This window comes from Natator depressus, chromosome 27 (assembly GCF_965152275.1).
Source record: "Natator depressus isolate rNatDep1 chromosome 27, rNatDep2.hap1, whole genome shotgun sequence".
Taxonomy (NCBI): Eukaryota; Metazoa; Chordata; order Testudines; family Cheloniidae; genus Natator; species Natator depressus.
Window position 1 is genome coordinate 9090172 of NC_134260.1, and position 21214 is coordinate 9111385.

The 21214-nt window shown below is 55.7% G+C and overlaps 1 protein-coding gene across 1 annotated transcript; it reads right to left on the bottom strand.

Annotated features, from left to right (window-relative positions):
* Nucleotides 1-536: 536 nt before the first annotated feature.
* PDK2 (pyruvate dehydrogenase kinase 2) lies at nt 537-19932 on the bottom strand. Its single transcript, XM_074940977.1, has 11 exons — nt 19773-19932; nt 15229-15370; nt 11804-11875; nt 9545-9729; nt 8708-8797; nt 8023-8100; nt 7420-7496; nt 6748-6846; nt 6020-6127; nt 5533-5646; nt 537-1622 (listed from the first exon to the last, which is right to left on the bottom strand). Exons 1-11 carry the CDS (start codon nt 19891-19893, stop codon nt 1482-1484), a joined length of 1227 nt encoding a protein of 408 aa, XP_074797078.1. The 5' UTR covers nt 19894-19932; the 3' UTR covers nt 537-1481.
* Between the last annotated feature and the right edge of the window lie 1282 nt (nt 19933-21214).

Below are 21214 nucleotides of genomic sequence, written 5' to 3' on the forward strand. Positions count from 1 at the left end.
GCAGGATGTGAAATCCACTGCCGGGGGGCGTTGTTCGCTGCACGCTGGGACCCCGCAAAGTGCAAAGAAAACAACACCAACGCCAGGCCGGTTTTGGTCAATGTCATCTTTATGGATCAACAATGGGATGAACACCCATGACTTAACCCACCGTGTCTGGGGCAGAAACAGGGTTCCGCCCACAGCATATATATATCTGTGCAGATCCTTTCCAGAGTACATAAAAGCATGCCATGGAAATCAATCACACGTGGGGCGTGCAGGGCAGTGGTGTGAAGACACAGGGAGCAGCTGGTGCCGAGGGGAGCTCCCCGAAAAGGACAGAGACACCTAACGGGTCAGGAAAGCGGGCGAGAGGCGGGCAGAGAGAACAGGGCACCTCCAGAGCCCAGGCCTCAGACAACACCGAAGAAGTTACAATCCCTCCGACCCCCACCAGATCAGCACCTGCCTTTGCCTTGCAGAGCAAACTCATCCAGCTCGCCTCAGACCATTCCGTCTTCCAGCCAGCGCCAAGCAGCGGGTGTGGCAGTCAGTGGGAACGGGTCCCGAGTTCTGACAGACCCGGACAGCGGCTCTGAGCTGGAAAGAGGCACCGTAATGCCTCGTGTTTAAACACAGCCGAGAGAGAGAGATGGCTGCTGCATCAGATCTGGGGGGACCCCACTGCGAACTCCTCCCCCAGGCAACAAGGGGAACTGTTCTTGCCCCAGGTGGCTGTTCTAATGCCTACCCCCACCCAAGCAGGGGAGCACTGAGGACAGCCTCCTCCCTTTCCCTTTGATGCCATCCCACTGTCCCAGCTCAGAAAAGGGCAACCCCGGCACCTCCCAGCAGCCCCCTAGGCCACACGCCCCTAAGCATGGAGGCCCCCTCACTCCTTGCACCTCCCCCGCCCCACTCACAACACACCTGACTCTCCTCACACCTCCCCCACAGGTGCTCCAGCCCTGGCTCCCAACTCCCCCAGCCTAACAGACCGAGTCTGAGCCCGTGGCCCTCCTGGCTCTCTCTAGAGGGCCCCTGTCCACCCCACACCTGAACCTACAAGGCTTCCCCACCTGCCCCCTCCTCTCTCCCCATATTTGAAACGCTGCGGCCTGAGGGCTGGTTTCCCCCGTAACCATAAAAGCCGTCTCCACAGCCTGATTCCTGTCCTCCCCCTCCCAGTGGCAAGCAGAGGCAAAGAACAGATGTATGGTGAATAAAAGGATTATGGGTAAAACCCCCAACAACGGGAGATGCCCGGAGCCTGCCCGGCTCTCTTTAGGGTGAGGATGGGGGAGCCCAGCAGACGCCAGGCAGTGGTGGGCATGGGCTACTGCACGGTACATACCGTAAAAAGAAATCATTCACGCCCTGGGTGGAGCGTTAGCCAGACTGGTCAATAGGAAGAGTCCATCACTCGAGTTCTCCTAATGTGGTTTTTGTGATGTGGATAGATTCTCTGTCTCCAAGTGCCACCAGCTGCATCCGGGGGCCTAGGTCACCCGGTAGGTGGAGGTGTTCTTTGGTTCCGTACTTGGCACGCACCAGTCGTCTGCCTCCTGGATGGTCTGGTAGTGGCGCCAGGCCGACTTGTTATAGACTGGCAGCCTCTCCACGGACTCTGTCGACAAGGCCTGTGGGTAACCGCACGTCAGTGGACAGGAGAAGTGCTCTCTCTGCAGTGAATCCTAGCCCCAAGGCCTCATGGCCTCCAAGCATCCTCCCAATGGCACGGCCAGCCACTAGGAAGTATCCCTAGGAGACGTCTGGTAGAATCTGGACAATGGTTCAAGACCAACCTCTGCCGTTTCCCGCCTGGTCCCTACTCAAGGCAGATTTCATGCCACGTGTTAGCCTGTAAAGTGCTTTGGAATTCTTCCGGATACAGGGCATCAGCAACGTTCTGCATCTTCTAAAGCCTTCCATCCAAGAAACCCAGGAGTCCTGGCTCCCAGGCTCCTGCTCTGACTACTAGGCTCCCTTCATGATATAGGAGTTTGATATCAAAGACTGCTACTCAAACCCTATGATTCTTTGCTTCCATTTCCTGGCCACGAAGCTGGGGGAAGTGTGTGTGTTGAAATGCAATTTGCATTCAGAGAGGGGCAGGCCGGGGGGAAGCAGTCTCTGCAGGTCAGATCTTGCATTTGTTTCCCCAGGGCTTTTAACTGGAGCTGGCTGAGAAAGGGAATCCCTTTCCCATGGACATTTTCACATTTCTGAAAAAGTTTCATCTCGCATCGGGATGAAACGTCAAGTCCGTGAAATTTTTCACAGGGAAGGATTTAAAGACAGATTCCATTTTGGGACACCTGAAAGGGAATTTTCCCAGCTGCCCTCAGAGAAGGCTCCTGTCAATTTCACCTGTGAAACTGACAAGAGCCTTCCAAGCCCAGCTGCTGGAGGGGCAGAGAGCCAGAGGGCTCAGTCTCTCTGCCAATCCCCCAGCTCTGGGAGCCAGCAAGGGGCTGCCTGGCCCCCAGAGCTTGCAGTGGGGGAGGGGGGAAGAGGCAGTGAAGCCTGCCTGTATTTCAATAAAAGTTTTGTCAAATCTGTAACAGAATCAGTGAAACATTTCACTGAGTTTTGTCAGAAAACTTCCAACCTGCTCTACTTCTAACGCCTCACCGGCTCCCTCCACAAGGAAGATTTTAATCACGTCTCTGTGGATTTTTGCATGAGGGTCGGTCTGAATGCAGTACTTCTGCTCCCCGGCCCATGCACCGGCTATGGACTGAAGCCAGGAGCAGTTGCATCAAGGGAGTGTCTATATACTGAGGTTAGCTACAGCTGGGTGAATAAAAACCATGAGTTTCTTTAATTGATCTAAATCCCAGTTTTCAAAAATGTTAATCATTTTTATTTGATGTGTTGCTGGTTCTTTACTTTCCCCCCATTTTAACTGGCTGAGGTGGATGTTTTGTATCTTCCCTTAATTAGCTTCCTGGTTGGTGACAGAATTTCAGGTTTGACGAAGATTTTTTTTCTACTAAAGTTTCACACACAAAATGTTCATCTGTGCTGAAAAAGACAGCACCAGGGCATCAACAGAGAACTGCAAACTCTGGCACAACAGCGGAAAGCAGATACCCCCGACTCTGTTTGCAGCCAATGGCACTTCCAATCTATTGAACTCCCACAAGTCAAGAAAGCTGAAATGCTTCAACCAGGCTAATATGCCTCCAATGGGGTTTGAGGTCAATGGGATGTGCGTACTTGAATTACGTAGGCTCTGGGATTTTTCCAAAGCACCTAACATTAGGTTCCTCTTTATTTTTGAAAACGTTGGCCTGTGTGTATAACAGAGTCATTGAGAATATTTGCATTGTACTGAAAGTCGAAATAACTTTTCACAGTTCACACTGCAACAATTTTGTTCTGAACTGACAGGACGCACCATCTCAAAGCAGCAGCATCTCCTGCCAGAAGAACACATGCTAAGCCTGCAGACATATCTCCATTGCTGATCAATACCCCGCCCTCCACCCCAACACAACTTTCAAGATTCCTGGTCCTACACACTACATGTGGGGTTCCTCATGCAGGGCTTCAAATGTCCCACCAACCACCATGAGGGTTCTGAAACCAAACGATCACTACGCTCTTGAATGAACTCATGCAGAAAAGTGATAAAAGACAAAACTACCATCCTTTCACAAAGCGATCACTCTAGATCTGATCTTTCAATACTCCTCCTCAAGGAAAATCTACACAACACCTTCAAAAGGTGAGCCTGCGACCTCAAATTCCTAACTCTGCTAGACACTCAAAACCATGGACTCCACAGAGTTTTATGGCTCATTACGACAATTTGTAACTCACCCTACTACCTGGCTAAACCTCCTACTACCTGGCTAAACCTTAATTGCCCGCTTCAACCCCCTTACACATAACAGCCAAACCCTCAACTGACAACTTCGTTTCAAGTGGCCTCTACAACATGGGTAACCCATTACGCTTAACAATCTGTCCCAACTTGTATTTAGCTCAGACTCTCTGATCTCCTTCCCCAGGCCTGAAGAAGAGCTCTGTGTGGCTCTAAAGCATTTACCTTCCGTCAAAGAAAGCTGATCTAATAAATGATACTACCTCCCCCACCTCGTCTCGCTCAAAAATGTTATGCCAATAAAATAAAAGTTTACTAAAGCTACAATATTAGCCCTGATGTGGCAAACGCTTAGGCATGTGCTTAACTGTAATCCCACTGACGTCAATGAGACTAGGCATGTGAGTAAAGTTACGTACCTGCTTAAGCATTCGCAGGATCAGGGTCTTACATTTTCAGATTTTTTTGGCTTATAGACATTTTGTAAAATTCATGTGCAATACCCCTAATTGTAGCGGCACTGAAGGAAAACAACAGTGTTTACAATTTAGCTTGTGATAAAAAAATTTAAAATTCACAGTTGCAATAGCAGACGTTTTCAAATGAGCTTTTACAAAGTCTTCACGCGATTGAAACCTGACTTGAATAGGATTATTAATATTTGAATATTTATATTTGAATGATTTAATAGTAGTGTGACTTAAAACAGCTACTCACGAAGAGCGAAAAATCCCTGATGCAGACAAGCCCTGAGACTCCAGAGCTAGGAGTGTAACGAGGAGTCAGTCAGTTACACATCACCTCTCAGCCTGACCCAGCATCCCAAGAACCCACTCCCATACCCACGGGCAGGGCCGTCTCAGACCCAGGCTCCTGCTCCAGTGGCTACGTCACTGATCTTAGTCAAGAATTGATCCTGAACAGAGACACGCTTGGCTGAGAGACAAGATGAGCCTTTGGGGGTAGCTGTGAAGTGGCTAGGAACAGAATGAAACTGACCCACGTAAGTTTCACGAAGGAGGGACAGGATCAATGGGGACAAGTCTGTAAGATCTGGAGACTCCACCCACTGTCCGTGACATGGGGCAGGGATCATTTTCTTCTCTGTTACAAAGGAAGAGGAAAAGCCAGGGGCTGGGGACCGTCAGCAAACCCCTCCAGTGTAAGCACTTATCTCTGGTCCTCAGTGCAGTAGCATCTGCACGCCTTGCGAGCTTTCATTTATCTTCGCTGCCCATACGTGAGGGCGGGCGGTGCCGCCGGCCCTGCGTGACAGATGGCAATGAACTGAGACTCAGAGAGATTAAGGACTTGGCTACATGGGAAAGTTATACTGGAATAAGCCAGTGTCTGAATTTAAACCAATGTAGTTATACTGGTATAACTCCTCATGGGGACACACTGATTCCGGTATAAGAGCGTCCATATGGGGAATTATACCGGTATAGTCCTATTGGCGTGGCCAGGAAGACTTTCCTGTGTAGACAAGCCCTAAGGGACTTGCTCAAGGTCACACAAGGAGTTTGCAGGAGAGCAGGAACGTGAATGCAGGCCTCCCAAGACCTAGGCGGGCCCACTAACCACTGGGACATACTTTCTTCTAGATCCCCCACCTCCACATGGCGTGCTTGCCACTGACAGGACTGGGAGGCCTCAGGGGAGTGGCTGCCTGAACCCGCGGGTTTGAGAAGGAGAGACGCGGGGGGTGATTTACGCACCTTCAGGTAGATGACAGCATCTGTCCCAAAACCCTCCATGGAGAAGAGCTGAAGGTCCCCTTGGAAATACTTGGCATAGAGTCTGGAAATGGGCAGGCCGTAACCAAAGCCAGCCTGGTGGAGCGGGGAGAAGACGACAGGTGATTATGGTTGCAGAGGTCTCAGCGAACTACCCGACCACCAGACCCTACTTCCCCCAACATCACTCCACCCAGACATCAGGAACCCCCCAAACCCTCCTCCCACTTCTGGCTGTCACACGAAGGCCCTCCGCCATCATCACCAGGAGATCCAAGCAGATCAGTATTTGTGCAGGCTGCTTACTGGAATCCCCTGAACCCAGCTCTGGACAGGGAGGGTGGTTACACGGAAGGACTTAGGGAATTCCACCCACTCACCCACCTCCTCCACAGCCCCACAAAATCACCCTGACCAACGTGCTACCTGCAGGGACATCCAGGGGGGCCCGACTTGATTCGATACGTACCAGGGGTGTCCCGCCCGAGCCGGGCTGGGGGGTGGGCGCGGTGGAATACATGTAGCTGAAGAGCCGCTCGATCTTCCGCTGCGGAACCCCGCCACCTCGGTCGCTCATCTGTGCGATGGGACATCACGTCAGCAGCCCCTGGCGACTCCCCACATGCCTTGACCAGTGGTGTGCTAGCCACGCCCCTCCCCCCCCCCCCCCCACACTCTCTCAGGGAGAAATCCCAGTAGCCCAGCAGCGCCTGCTGCTGGCTAATACACAGGAAGCATCAATAGGCCAAGACAGGGTGCTCTGTCCAGCCCTCCTGACGGGAGGAAATGCCCCCGTGAGGCTGGGGGAGCAGGGAAAACAGCCTCAGGGTTCAAGCTGGAGGCTCCCAACCAAGGACTGGCTACAGGCATCCCAGAGATGAGCCGCAGAGATGAGCTGCACTGGAGGAGGGAAGCTAGACAACATTTGGGGATGTGGGCTAAATACCCCCCCACACACATGCTCCCCAAAGTCTCAGGTCCAGGGTGACAGCAAGTCAGATAGTCAAACAGAACTCAGGGGGTCTGCTTGCCCAATCCCCTATTAGCCACTAGACCACATCCGCTCAGTCTACCTGCTGCACTGCAGAGAACTCCCAGGACAAAAGTGAGCTCCCTGGGGAATTAGCCTGTGCCCCACAGTACAGCTGATGCTGAGGGTCCCTTTCTATCCCTCGGACCCTCAGTCAGGCCACCTACCTTGATAGAAAGATCTTCTTTACCCAGTGCTACCATCACCTTGATGGTTGGGAGTCGGAGGCTAGACTCGTGACTCTCCACGGTGGCTCGCATGGCATTCTCCGAAGGAACAGAGACAAGAAGCAGGTCATCAGGGATTTTATGATAGCCCCTCTAGCCTGGCCCCTGCCTGCCCTGATGCTTGAGGAAGGTACAAAGACCCCCACAATGCACCTATTTGTGCACTATTTGTAAGGGTAGGAAGTTCCTTCCTGACCCTGAGCCGGTCATCTGCAGATGCCCTGAAGCAGAGGCCTGATGGTCCTGGACTTACCATTAGTCGATTCCTTCTTTAAAATGTTTAACTAAAGCTAGGTTCCCTAGGCAAAAATCCTGCAGAAATGAGTTCCACGGGTTAACACTGTGGATGAAAAAGTGCTTTCCTTTACTCATCTCTTAACCAGAAGAAAAAGGTGACATATTCACAATCCCCTCCTGAAACATGGACTCCCTGGCCTCCACCTCACCCGCCGCCAGAGGCAGGAGCTGGAAACTCCGGTGCCTACTACAGGGAACCGTCGGTGGGTCTGGCAGACAGGATGCCAAGTTCCACCATGGTTCTCTCCAGCTTCGTCACCTCCTTGCGGAGCAAGGAGTGCTACAGGGGAAGGACCATAGAGCTGGGAGCCTTACCTTGAAGAGCTCAAAGAGCATGTGGTAGAGGTGAGACGGGACGTAGACAATGCGGATCGGCTGCTTGGAATTGTTGGCTACAAGGGAAAGAACATAGCGGCTGTAAGGGAAATGCTCCTGTAAGCTGTTGGCCTGACTCCCCCAGCCCAGGAAGGACTGACGCCCAAGGACGGCTCAGGTCCGTCTTTCAGGGCACGGTTTTGTTCTTCAGACACCAAACTCTCAGCTTAACACATACAAAGCTTCCCGCTGCGCAAAGCGGGCTGCAGCGGCCCCGAGGCCTTTCCTCTGTGTCTCTCGCCCTGCACCACGGAGGCCACCTTGCTTCCTGCAGCTCCCTTCCTCAACTGAGCCACTTTAGAGTCACTTCATCAATCTCAGCAGGGAGGTCGCTGATCAGCCACAGGCCAGGCTGGGCCCTGCTCCACGTGAAGGGCCAGCCACCTTGTGACAGCTTCCTTAGAAAGCTCCTTGCCCTTGGCTGCTCCCTACCAACCCCTGCACCCCACAAGCAACTCACTTTCCCGCCAGGCTCAATTGCTACCCCACGAGCATCCCCACCCACCCCCTGTCCCCAGGGGCTATGGGTCCCTCTAGACTCACCGCTGACCTCCTGGATCTCCAAATCGGGCGAGGCCATGTAATACTGGTCACACAGCAGCTTGGCCATGTTGTAGGCATCTGGAGAGCAGAGAGAGGTGGGATCGGCACAGATTCTACCCAAGAGAGTGGAGCTCAGTGCCTGCTTCCCCTTGGGACAAGCTCAGGACTTAGCAAGGGGATAGGAGACAAGGAATTTCAGCATGGACAGCGCTGGGAACGACAGACTGGAGCGGGATATTTACTCCCAGAACAAGGACAAGCTGGGCATCAGCTGGCTGAACTTCCCCCAGGCTGCCCTGTGCCAGTGTCCCCTGCTTGGCAGGGACGCCCCTTTTAGGGACAAGGGGAGCTCAGTCACTGTGGCCCACCAGTGCTTGGCGTCTCTGGGGTACCCCCAAGGCAGTCTGACATCTGTCACAGGAATGCTTGTCCACCGGCATCTAGGCTGAGATCCACCGAACTCGTCACACAGAGAAGCTTCCAAACAAATCGTCTTCAGCCCCCGCTGGTCTGGCACAGATCAGAACCGGCTCCCCCAGCTGATCTCCCAAGCCAGCCAGTGTCCCCTCCGAGCCTCCAGTGCAACCTCATCTTGGTGAGACCCTTTAGCCTGCTTTGCTCCCCCACGCAGGGGCCCCCGCCCTTTTGTAGGGATGCTGCCTCTCAGCCATTATGGGGCACGGACCTCTCACAACCTCGGACACGTCACAGTGGGGGTCGATGCTGCCAATGTGCTTGGGGTGAGCAGGGTTGGTGCTGCCATCAAAGAGCAGGCCTGCAAGGAAAGAGACGGGGGGGAAGACGAAGAGGGGAGATGTGCGTTGATGGGGAGGACAGACTTCAGCACAGATTGGAACATACAAGTCTGAGGGGGTCCCCAGAAGGATCAAGAGCATGCATGACAGTTTCCATCTCTCCTACCCTGTCACTCTGTCCCAGTACTCCCCATCCACCCACAAATTCCACCCCTCGGCCCCAGTCCCCTGCTGAAATCTCCCTGCTTATAGGGTCTATTCCCTGATTCCTTCTAGTCTAGCCCAGAGGTCTTCCCGGGGGTACATCAACTCATCTAGATATTTGCCTAGTTTTACAACAGGCTACAGGAAAAGCACCAGCGAAGTCAGTACAAACTAACATTTCATTCACACGGTGACCCGTTTATACGGCTCTCTATGTAAGGACCATATTAATATTCCATTGATTTATTTTATAATTATAGGGTAAAAAGGAGAAAGTCAGCAATTTCTCAGTAATAGTATCCAGTGACTCTTGTGCTTTTAGGTCTGATTTTGTAAGCAAGTTGTTTTTAAGGGAGGTGAAACTTGGGGGTGCGCAAGACCAACCAGACTCCTGAAAGGGGGTCCAGTAGCCTGGAAAGACTGGACGTACATTTTCAATCCTGTGCCCATCACCGCAGGATCTGATCCCTGCCTCATTCCACTTCTCCTCTGCAGCCCACCCCTCACTCAGTCCCTTCCACTCCAAGGGAGACAGCAGGCTTGGCTGGGTGCTTGTCACTCACTGTGCTGGTTGATCAGCATGCGGATGGAGATGCGGCTCAGGTAGAAGCGGTCCAGGAAGTACTGGATGTTCTGGTTGGACACGGGGTCATCCCCATAGGCCTCCTTGTACTCTATCACCCCCTGCGCCATGGTGGGCACCACGTCATTGTGCCGGTTACGGATGGTGATCAGGGCATCCGTGAACCTGGGAAAAGGAGGAAGGGAAAGCAGGGGGGGTTAGCCCATGTGAGATGAGATGTGCCTCATCATAGAGCGAGGCGAGGATACAGCCAGCTTCCCAGAGCCTGGAACCAGAGGGCTACAACAAGGAGGCAGGGGACAGCAAGACCCCCAGTACATTCCAGGGGGGCACAGCAATCCAGTCCAGGTTCCCCTAGGCTGAAGGAGCTCTCTCCCCCATTCTAACCCTAATGCGGGCGCAGCTGCCTGGGAAATCCCAGAGCAGATTCCACCGCACAGCTGACATGGATCTCCAGGGCACATGTAACATCAGAGATGGCTGAAGTGCCATAGCTGGAATTCAGCTCTGGACTGGGGGGGTATGGGGGGCTGCGGAGGGAGTTGGGATCTGTGATAAAATTTCAGTGACACTGACGCCCAACCCCAGCCCGAGCGGAGGTCCCTGCCAGGATCTGGGAGCCGGAGGTGGGGCAGCAAGAAAGCATGACTGTCCTGTTCAATGCGGCCATACAAAAGGAATCCCTAGTCAGGTATCGGTCCACTGCTAGATGCAGAGGGTAAAAATCATAAACAGCAATACAGAGGAGGCAACAAAGTTCAATAGGGATTCCTGTTGTGTATCTGGAATGAAGCAGGATGACATATCCATCGCATTGGAATAGAAAATTCACCATTTGGAACAAGGGAGAATGCGAGGGCCCGTATAACTGACATCCAAGGGCGTTAAAGGAACCAGCTATATCACAAGTGTTAATTTTTAACCAATCTGGGAAAACAAGAGAAATTCCAAATTGGAGGCCTGCCATTGCAGTCCCAATATTTAAAAAGGGGCAAAGGGATGACTCAGAGAACTATAGATCAGTTAGGCTGATGTGATTCCCCGGCAAATAACAGAGTCTCGATTAACTGTTCTATCAAAGAATTAGAGACGAACAATACAACTAAAGCCAGTCAGCACGGTTTCATGGAAACGAGGTCTTATCAAACAAATCTGTTATCTTTTTTTTTGACAAGATTACAAGTCTGGTTGATAAACTGCGCATAGTATCCTTAGATTACTCCAAGGTGTTCGATTTAGTACCAGATGACACTCTGATGAAAAAAACTTTGTATTTTATGGAATTAACAAGGCACCCGTTCGATGGATTGCCAACCGGCTCAGTGACAATGTTGTTGTTAGTGGGGAGATATCACTGAGTAGGGCAGGGTCCCCCCAGGTTTCTCACAGGGTCCCCCAGGGACTGGTTCTTGATCCGGTGCTATTTGACATCTTCTAGATCATTGATAAAAATCATATACAATTTTTGCTGGTTAGGTTTGCAAGATGACACAAAACCATGTGGAGTAACAGATAATGAGGAGGATCGGTTAACGTTACAGAGCTCTCTGAGTCACCTGGTCACAATGTAACACACTCAAATGGACGTTTACTCATCTGGGATGAAAGAAAAGCAGATTACACCTAAAGGAAGGGAGACTAAGTCTTGGGAAGCAAGAACTCACAGGAGGACTTCGGGGGAACGCTGCTGCTAAGGGGCCTAACGTGATGCTGGTGTGTATACAGTGGGATATCAAGCAGAAATAGACAAGTGCACAGCATTGGCAAGACGGCTACTAGAATACTGAGTCCATTTCCGGTCTCCACGCTTAAAGGGGAAGGCGGACACAGGGGAGAGAATTCAGCGGCCGCACAAGTAAGTCTGGCAGCGAGAGCTTAAGGAGCTCCACTTAGTCAGTTTACGGAAGAGCAGGGTGAGAGGTGACTTGGATCACTGTGTTAGGCACCCGCGCACGGGAAAGATATTGGCTAGATGGGGGTGGGGCGTTGATTTTGCTGACGCAGGCATAACAAGATCCAATGGCTAGATCCAATTCAGCCTTGAAATAAGCTGCAATTTGCTAGCCAGGAGGGTAATTCAACACGGAGACAGCTCACCAGAGGGGTGGACTCTCAATCACTGGAAGTGATTCAATCCAGGTTCTGGGAAAAAGCCTTTGGCTTGTGGACACAGGAGGGCAGACTGAAGGGTCCCTCCTGGGCTTAGTCTGTTAACTCATTCAGCCCACACCCAACTTACTGTCCCAGGGTGCCTTGGTCCTCAGGGTCTTTGTCCAGGAACTCCATGATGTCCAGCAGGCTCTGAACATACCTGTAAGGGAGTGGGGACGAACAGGGATGCAGGTTCCATTTATATTCCATAGCCGCATGTTGGGAGTCCCGATCAACGCAGAGTGGCCCCGATCCCCGTCCTTCAACTGGCAGGCGCCCTGGAGAGACTGTGTGTGACGGCAATGCCCCACTACCCGCCTCCGGGGTGGGGGAAGAGGACCCACAGAGTCTAGGCAGCGCACTTTACAAACAGGAATGGCTTCATCCACTGCTGAAATGCAGCCAGCTCTGAAGTGGGAAGTAGCAGCACGCAACCCCCCCCCCCCCCTCAAGAGTTTAGGACAGGAAGTGGAGAACACTCTGGGATCTTTAACAGGCAGGATCACTGCTTGGCACCTCCAGCAACATAGCCCCCCCATGCAACGCAGCAGGCACTGGTTTAGTGCTGAACTACGGGGGAAGGCTGCCTCCTACTGGAGCCACCACAGCGTCCAGCAGGCACCTGGGCTTCCTGCAAAGGTCTCCCCTCCAAACACCAAGCCAGCCCAGCTTCACCTGACAGGATCTTAACCTGCAGCCATTACAACTCGGGCCAACTGAATCGAGGGCATTCCCCACCCACTACGGCATATTTCAGAGGTCCATCTCTGGGAGCCCAGCCTAGGCAGAGCTGCTCCCTAACCCACTGCCTACCATCCCCTAGAGCACTGTCACCCAGCCCTCCTCCCACATAGGGACAGCAGAGACGGGCCTAGCCTAGTGCCTTGCATGATAGGAAGTACAACCGGTGAAGAAGGAGCACAGAGAGCGACTTCCCGGGCCTGCCCCATGCCAGAGGCTTTGGGACAGGCAGCGCACCTTGCCCTCTGCAGCCTCAGCTTATCGGGAATGTCTGCCAGTCGAACCGGGAGCAAGCAGCCAGTCAGCACGGTAGCAGCCCATCCCCTCCCCTGGGTTACAATTTCCCTCCAGACACACAGCTCCTTCCAGAGGGCACCATGACAGCTGCAAGCACCTAAGCAGGCTGGTCGTAAGCGTGGGGATGGAATGGTTTCCCAGGGCTCTGATATATTTGCTTGGGGATTTAGGTTACAGGGAAGCAGCTGCAAAGGCACCAGTCCTGTGAGATCAGGAAGTTTTGATCATGGGATTCCCAAGGGTGCAGGAGGATGAGTACAGGAGCGGTTCGCCTCCAGAGATGACGGGGCAGATCCCGCCACCAGTCACAAGGGGATTAGGGATGTAAGGAGAGTGCTCATTGGGGCCCCATCACCAGAGCCACCACGCAGGGCAGCATGGTGCAGGGCTTATGCCAGAAAAGCAAGGACTGGAGTAGCAGGAGTGCCCTGTCCAAGTAGAGAGAAGGCTGGTCTGGAACGGAAGGGATGTTGGAAGGTCAGGGTCCTGGAGCAGTCTAGATATCACCGGAGCACCCAAGCATGTGGGCAGAACTGGGGGGGGGGCCCTAGGGCTGGAATAGCAAGGGGGGGGCTGCAAGGAAGGACTGGAGTGCGTGGACATACATGGGGAGCCCAAGGCAGCACAGAAGGGCACTGGCAAAGCTGGGTGTAGGGGGCCCAGGGCTGGACTAGCAGGTGGCCTGCAAGGTCACTGATGTAAGGAGGCTCAGAGGGGCGGGAGACACTGCTTGACAGCATACCCTGCTGAGTGCCCTAAGGGGTGCTGCGATGGGGGCTCCCATGGGTCTCCGGGTCGAGCCTCCTGAGCAGAAGTGACACACCACAGAGCTTCATGCTGGAGAGGGGTTCAGCCAGGGGACCTCTCAGACCCCTCCGAGCAGGGGCTGCTTGAACAGACATTGGGGGAGGGGGGGAGGAAGAGATGGGAGGGCTGAAGACATTGGAGCAGGCAGCAAAGGGTTAATGGCCAGCCCCATGGGATCACTGATGCAGGAATGCACCTTCCAGGAGGGCAAATTCCAGGGTGCAGCTTAGCTGCAGGCAAGGGCCAGGTTACTATTAACTCAGGCTCCTGCCCCCCAGCTCCCGGGGGGATTCAGCTGGTCTGGGCAGCCTCTGGGGTGAAAAGAGGAAATTGCTGGCTGCACAAACAAGCCCTCACGTGATCTCCAAAGTAGGACAAAGTTCGGGCTGCTGCTGTCTGGTGGGCAGGGGCCCGGAACTGGGGGGGGGGGGTCTTAAAGGGACATTTCCCATTTCTTCCCCCTCCTGTTGGCCTATGGACCCCCAAACCTATAAGGACCTGACCAGAGCAGAGCAGCTGGTGCCTTTGAAATGACAACAACTGAACCATACCAGTACAAGGGGGAAGAAGAAATCCAAGCATGGGCTGCCGGCCAGCAGGCTTTCAGGTATTAAATACAGTCGCTGCCCCGAAACCTGCAGTACTCAGGGTGACCTGGCCGGGGCGCCACAATGGTGGGAGTATCAGGGAGCACGCACTTCCCCCAAGGTTTGGAAATCTCCCTGCTCCTCAACTAAACCCAACTGGGTTCTGCCCAGGGCTGGGCGAAGCGTTAAGTGAAAAACCCCAACTGTTACGTGTTGGGCTGATCCTGCTCAGCTGGTCCATTGTCCTGGCACAATTTAATGAGCCCACGTCTAGTCTAGGAAGACATGTTTTTCAGCATGATCTGTCAGCTAGCTGTTCTTTACAGGGGTTAAGCCCTGTCTACACTAGAGGTCAAAATGCAGTAGCTAACTAGTGTACACACAACCTGTTTTCCTAGGCTTGGGCTACACTAGATAATTGAGTCGGCTTAACTACACCCCTCAGGGCTGTGAAAAAGCCACACCCCTGACCAGCGTAGTTAAACCAATCTAACCCCCAGTGTAGACAGTGCTAGGGCGATCTGAGAATTCTTCCATCAACTTAGCTACTGCCTGTCGGGGACATGGAGTACCTACGCAGATGGGAGAACCTCCCATTGGCGTAGGTAGTCCCTACCCTGAAGCTCGACAGTGGCAAGCTGTGCCATGGTAGCATTTCCAGTGTAGATGAGCCCCTAGTCTAGAAGTGGTCTCTTGCGTATACACTGCCTCAGTCCCCAGTTATCACTGATTTGTCTCCCCTAGCCCCCCGCCCCCGTGCCATTGCACGCCCCTGCACTCAGTATGTCCATTCCAGAGCCCCTCAGCTGGCAGGGTCTTTGAGCTGCCTTCCTCATTCTCCTCCTGCATCTGTTACATGTAAACCCAGACCAGGTGAGCAAGGGGCTTGCTGAGGAGAGTTGGTGGGTGCGGTGGGATATGGGGGCAGACAGGCAAAGGCTGGCAGTGTCTCCCTACACACACAAGCTAGTAGTGCCATGCTCCCCCCCACCCCGGCTAGCAGTGCCGTGCCCCCAACATACACACAGATTAGCAATACTGCCCGCCCCCACCCCCTTGACTGGCAGTCCATCCTACTCACCAGCTCTGCACCAGCTGCACCGAGGGCGTGCTGATGACCCGGTCTGGCAGCAGGTTGATCTCCTTCATGATGTTGGACAGCCGGACAGGCAGCTCCTGGCGGAGGAAGGTGAAGGAGGTTTTCTCGCAGGCATTGCTGGACCCTAGAGATAGAAGCCCCACCGTTAGAAAAGCAGGATCTCAGTGACCCCCAGCCTGATGACAGGGAAGTAGGCACCTATCCCTTCAGAAGACACCCACCTGTCCTGCCCCCAATATCAGCTCAGGATGGTACATCAGACCACCAGTTGGACTCCCAGGCTCTCACCCAGAGCATTTACCTGGTTCCTCCAGCCCCTTCCTCCACTACAGCCCCTTGCATCAGAGGATCTCATGCTGATCCCCAAACATTACACCTCAGACCCCCACGCTCCCCCACTGAGTACAGCTTTAGCCAATCTAACCACTACGCCACACTCCCTTGCAACAGGCTGAACTCCATCAGGGTCTTGGGCACAGCTCTCGGGATGGGGAGGGGGAGGAAAGCTGTCCCCATCACTTCACACCTCCTGCCAATCGCAGACCAGCCCTTCTCATCTGCTGCTCCCTCCACCAGAGTCACCTCATCCAGCTGCCAAGCTCCAGCAGGGGATACTGGACAAGAGACTCACAAGGGAGGCCAGGTCGCACGCTAACCCCAGGCTGCAGCCCATTACTGCTCAACTTGCCCTGCCCAACGTGGGAAATGGGGAGAATACCCCTATCACTTTGAAGGCATGTCCACGAGGCCAGGGCAGGTGGGGTTATCTTGTGGTTTGAGCAAAAGACTGGAGTCTGTGCCTGGCTCTGCCACTGATTCACAGAGTGACCTCAGGCATGTCACCTAACCTCTCTGTGCCTCGGATCCCTCCATCCATACACATCATTCCAATCACAGGGCCTCCAAAGAGTCCTGTACGGTTATATTTCATCACTGCCTTCCCAGGTTGGGAGTGGGCACGCTGGCTGCCTTCCCCAGGTCCAGGAGCCATTTCTCAGGCTCCCTCTCTGGAATCGAACCCTGGCTCCCTGTTACCCGTGACAGGCACAGGAAGTACCATTGAAAGGTGCCAGGCCAGACTTTCGAATGCCTTGCCACCACCACGGGGGCATGTGTCCATCCGTACAGTGGGGGTAGCAGTAATAGAGAATTCAGCCCTGGGGTCCCCAGGGACCACAGAAATTGCAGCACTGGGTCCTCGTAGCCCCAGGGACCAGCGCCTGGCACACGTGGCATGCGCGGCACTCAGCGCACACACAGTCCTGAAGCATCGCGGCGTGTTCCTGAACTCTGACGTGTCCCGTGCTTGGCTAAGCAGGGCACGGCACGATGGCAGGCTGCCTAAGGAGAGGTCTGCCCTGCCGCAGAATGACAGAGACGCCAGGAGCCTTAATGACCGGGGAACTCCCTACACTGGCCAGCAGAAAGGAAACTAACCGCCTCACTGGCAGCAACTCCAAGTTCTGCAAGGAATCCAACCAACAAACCCACCCACAGTCAAAAGCACCCGAGTGACCGGGACCTGGGCCAAGAGGCTCAAGGAGGGTCTGGAGGAGGAAAACAAAAAAATAGTGGGTGATGATTAGTGTAAGATCCCAGCAGGGCTATAAAATAGCTGCAGGGAGAAGAGAAGAGGTGGGAGGCTGGTAAACAAGGGCATCACTCTGTAGAGAGGAGTAGCGGGGTGTGTGTGTGTGTGTAACTCACACGCACACAAATGTACAGATGTAACCTGAGCTCCTGCACGTTCGTACATCCCTGGCAGTTTCTAGCTAAACAACGGCAGGGATTGTTTGGCAGGCAACGAAGGCCATTGACGCAGCACTGCAATGAGACCAGGAGAGCCAGACAAGTGGCTAGTGGAAGGGAGAGAAACGCACACATACACACACACCAGCATGCGTGTCAGCAGGTTGCCATGCAGCGCCAGCCAGCCAGGCCTGGCAGGGACTTTGTCTAGCGTTTTGAAAGCCCCGGCAGGCCTGACATTTGTTCTGGAATGAGAAGCCACGCGAAATGGACACGGAGGGCAGTGAGCACTGGGGGGCTGGGAGCTGCCTCCGGGTGGCAGGAACAACGAATGGTTCTAGGACAAGGCAGAGGGCACCGGCACCCTCCCCCTTTCAGCGCACATCTAAGGACAGCCAGAAGAGAAAGGGGTGCTGCGGTGCATCTCAAATACTTTACGGCAATTAACCCCTTCGCCTTTTCCTATCTCCTTCAGACCGCGGATCTCCATGTACATCAGTGAATCCATCTTCTCAGCCTGCCCTGGGCTGTGGCTCAGTCTCGCTACCCCCATGCAACCGCTGGGGAAACTGAGGCACAGAGCCAGGAAGGGAGTCGGCAGCAGGGCCAGGAACAGAACCCAGGAGTCCCCTGCTCTAGCTAGTGGGCTGGGAAGCAGCAGGGAGGGGCTGCGGCTGCCTGGAGAGGGAGGGGTTATATCCCGAAACCTCAAAGAAAGGCAGCACCCTGTTGTTTTCAAAGAGGATTTTCCAGGGGGGAGGATCCTTGGAGGGTTTGGGTGTATCAGAGTCAGACACCCCAGAGGGGGGAGGGAGGGCAGAATACGTGGTGTGGGGGGGATGGACGGAATGTGTTCCAACATGCAAAGAACAACCTCTCACCATCTCCCACAGCTGTTCCTTAGAAGAGCGGAGAGCAAGCCTTGCTGTAATTCAGGGACAAGAGTCACCGTCCTCTCCTCCCCCCACAGCTCCTGCTTGTAGGGGGGGGGGGGGGGACCAATTAAACCACTCCCTACTCTCCCTCCACTGATTTCATTCACCATCCTACCCACTGGTTTCCCCGACATCTTCCACTCCCCAGAGAACAGGATCATATGGGAGATTTTCTGCTTCCAGCCCCTACTCTCAGCCCTATAGTCCTTCTAGCCCTTTCCTAGCCCCCCTACTTGGTAATGACTCCCCCACATTGCATCACCAGCGGGGCCAGCACCAGCGATCTCTGGCACCAAAAGCCCAAACCCCGACCCACTGAGCTAGAGGGGCAAATCAACCCCCCAGCCCCAAGAGGGAATCACTTAGCCACTGTGTTAAGCCCACGCCCCTCAGGAATTCAGAACCCTGGTCGGGCCACTATTATGGACCTCACCTTCCCCCCAACCCCATCACTGCCCCCCACAGCACCACTGCCCCATAGCCAGATTGCCCCTAAGCCCTGGGAGCAGGGGATAGCTCCAAAATCCCTGAACTGTTCTAGAAAGAGCTGCTCCCCACTCCTACCCCAATGAACCTCCCTTCTGTCCCCGGGGGGGGGGCATTTACCCAGGGACTATTCCACAAAGAGAATAGGGAAAGCCAGCCCCACTGCTACCCCCTTGCCCCAGCGGGCGGTTAGTGAACATGAACAGCAGGGAGCCCCTGATCTCCCTGGCTCCATGCCCCCAAGGGTGGGTGGGAGGGGAATAGCAATGTCCTACGCTCAGGGCATACTGCCAACAGGGCAGGGAGAAGGCAGCCCTGCCTCCAACCTGCCCCATGGATCCCTTCCCCTGCCACCCCAGGGGTCTTTCGCCAGGCAGGGAGCGGGGGCATTGATTCCAGGCCCGGAATTGCCCCTTGGCAGTGGGGGGAAGAGGAAGAGACTGTCCCCCTCCTGCCCCATGGCCCCCCAGCCCCCGGTGCCAGGGGGGTAGGTACCCAGGCAATGTGTGTGTGTGTGTTGCGGGGTGTAACTACCACAGTCCAGGAACGGCTTCACAAGGGTAGAGGGGGAGCCTGCCCCTCACAAGCCCCCGGGATACTTACCTGGGGGGGGGGTCTATGCACCGGGGGGGAGGGGGCGGGGGGTACGTGGCAGGGACAGTGGCATGCACCCGGATGGGCAGTGGAGGGGGCTGGACCCAGGCGGGAGGCAGAGGGGTGACGTACCCCAGGGAGCGCACACAGGGGGGAGGAAAGGCCCACGGCGAAGGGGACAGATAGAGCCAGAGGGTATCTACCCAGGCTGGGGAGGGAGGATATTGACCCGGCGATGGAGGCTGTATGAACCCGACGCTATTTACCGCCGCAGGAAAAGCCAAGGGGGTATTTACCCAGGGAGGGGGCACACCCTGGGGGTATTCATCCGGGAGGAAGGGGCCCGGGGGCATTTACGAGAGGGAGGAGCCCGGGGTATTTACCCAGGCAGGGGTGGGGTCTGGGGGGGGGTATTGGCCAGGGCAGGGCCCGCGGGGTATTTGATGGGGGAGGGGGGGAAGCAGCTGGGGGAAGGGCCCAAGGAGTGTTTGCCGGGGGTGGGGCCCCGGGGGGTATTTACCAGGGGGGGTGTTGGCCGGGGGCGGGGCCCCGGGGGGGGGCAGCTGCCCGGGTGGGGGCGGGGCCGCGGGGTATTGGCCGGGGGCGGGGCCCCGGGGGGGGGCAGTTGCCCGGGTGGGGGCGGGGCCGCGGGGTATTGGCCGGGGGCGGGGCCCCGGGGGGGGGGCAGTTGCCCGGGTGGGGGCGGGGCCCCGAGGGGGGCAGTTGCCCGGGTGGGGGCGGGGCCGCGGGGGGGGCAGTTACCGAAATCCAGGAACTGCTTCATGGAGAGCGGCGAGGGCGAGAACTTGCTGAAGTGCTCGATGTAGGTCGGGGCCCCGGCGGCCCGCGCCGCCTTCCCCAGCAGGGCCCGCAGCAGCCGCATCGCGCCCGGGGCCCCCGAGCCACTGACAGCGGCCTGCGGCCCAGCCCGCGCCGGCCCCGCCCCCCCGCCGCCCGCCGCCAATCACCGCTCAAAAACATCCCCCGCGGCCCAATGGGGAGCGCGCCCACCCACGTGCCCGCCCCGGGACCCGCCCATTAACCCCTCCCTGCCCGGGGCCCGTCTGTCCGCCCCCTCTCTATCCCCTTAACCCCTTCCTGGCCAGGGCCCTGCGGCCCCCCCATAGATCCCCCCCGCCTCCCCTTAACCCCTTCCTGGCCAAGGCCCTGCGGCCCCCCCCATAGATCCCCCCCGCCTCCCCTTAACCCCTTCCTGGCCAAGGCCCTGCGGCCCCCCCATAGATCCCCCCCCGCCTCCCCTTAACCCCTTCCTGGCCAGGGCCCTATGGCCCCCCCAGACCACCCCCATCCCCTTAACCCCTCCCTGACCAGGGCCCTACAGCTCACCCTAGACCTCCCCCCATCCCCTTAACCCCTCCCTGACTAGGGCCCTACAGCCCCCCCCAAACCCCCCATTCCCTTAACCCCTTCCTGGCCAGGGCCCTACAGCCCACCCTTGACCCCCACATTCCCTTAACCCCTTCCTGGCCAGGGCCCTACAGCCCCCCCCAACCCCCCATCCCCTTAACCCCTTCCTGGCCAGGGCCCTATGGCCCCCCCAGACCACCCCCCATCCCCTTAACCCCTCCCTGACCAGGGCCCTACAGCCCACCCTAGACCTCCCCTCATCCCCTTAACCCCTCCCTGACTAGGGCCCTACAGCCCCACCCAAACCCCCCCATCCCCTTAACCCCTTCCTGGCCAGGGCCCTACAGCCCACCCTAGACCCCCACATTCCCTTAACCCCTTCCTGGCCAGGGCCCTACAGCCCACCCTAGACCCCCACATTCCCTTAACCCCTTCCTGACCAGGGCCCTGCTGCCCAGACCAACCTAATTTAACTCCCTTCCCTGCTCGCTACCCCCTCCCCAGCCCCCTCAAAGCACTAATGCCCTTGGGCAAGGCCCTGGTAGGCCCCGGACCATCACGACCAATTCTGGTCCTGCATGTTCAAGACAGAGGAATTCAGTCTGAATCAGGGCTGCTAGCTCAATCGGGGAGACGGCAGAGCTGAGCTCACCTCATGAAGTTAAAGGAACTCGGCTTGTCCAGCCCAGCAAAGGCTGAGCCGGGAGACGAGCGCTCTCTGGACCTACATGAGGTGGCCCCAATGAAGCTTAAGGACAATGTAGGCTCAAGAACAAATGGGGATAAACTCCCCAGGAGTAAACTGATGCTGCAAAGGAAAAGGTTTCTAACCCCCA

Excerpts from the sequence above, each read along its gene's own strand:
- PDK2 (XM_074940977.1), bottom strand. The coding sequence starts at position 19,893 with ATGCGGCTGCTGCGGGCCCTGCTGGGGAAGGCGGCGCGGGCCGCCGGG. Across the intron at positions 8,798-9,544 it reads CATGCTGATCAACCAGCACA|GCCTGCTCTTTGATGGCAGC; the intron begins GTGAGTGACAAG and ends CTTTCCTTGCAG. Across the intron at positions 6,128-6,747 it reads AAGAAGATCTTTCTATCAAG|ATGAGCGACCGAGGTGGCGG; the intron begins GTAGGTGGCCTG and ends CCCATCGCACAG.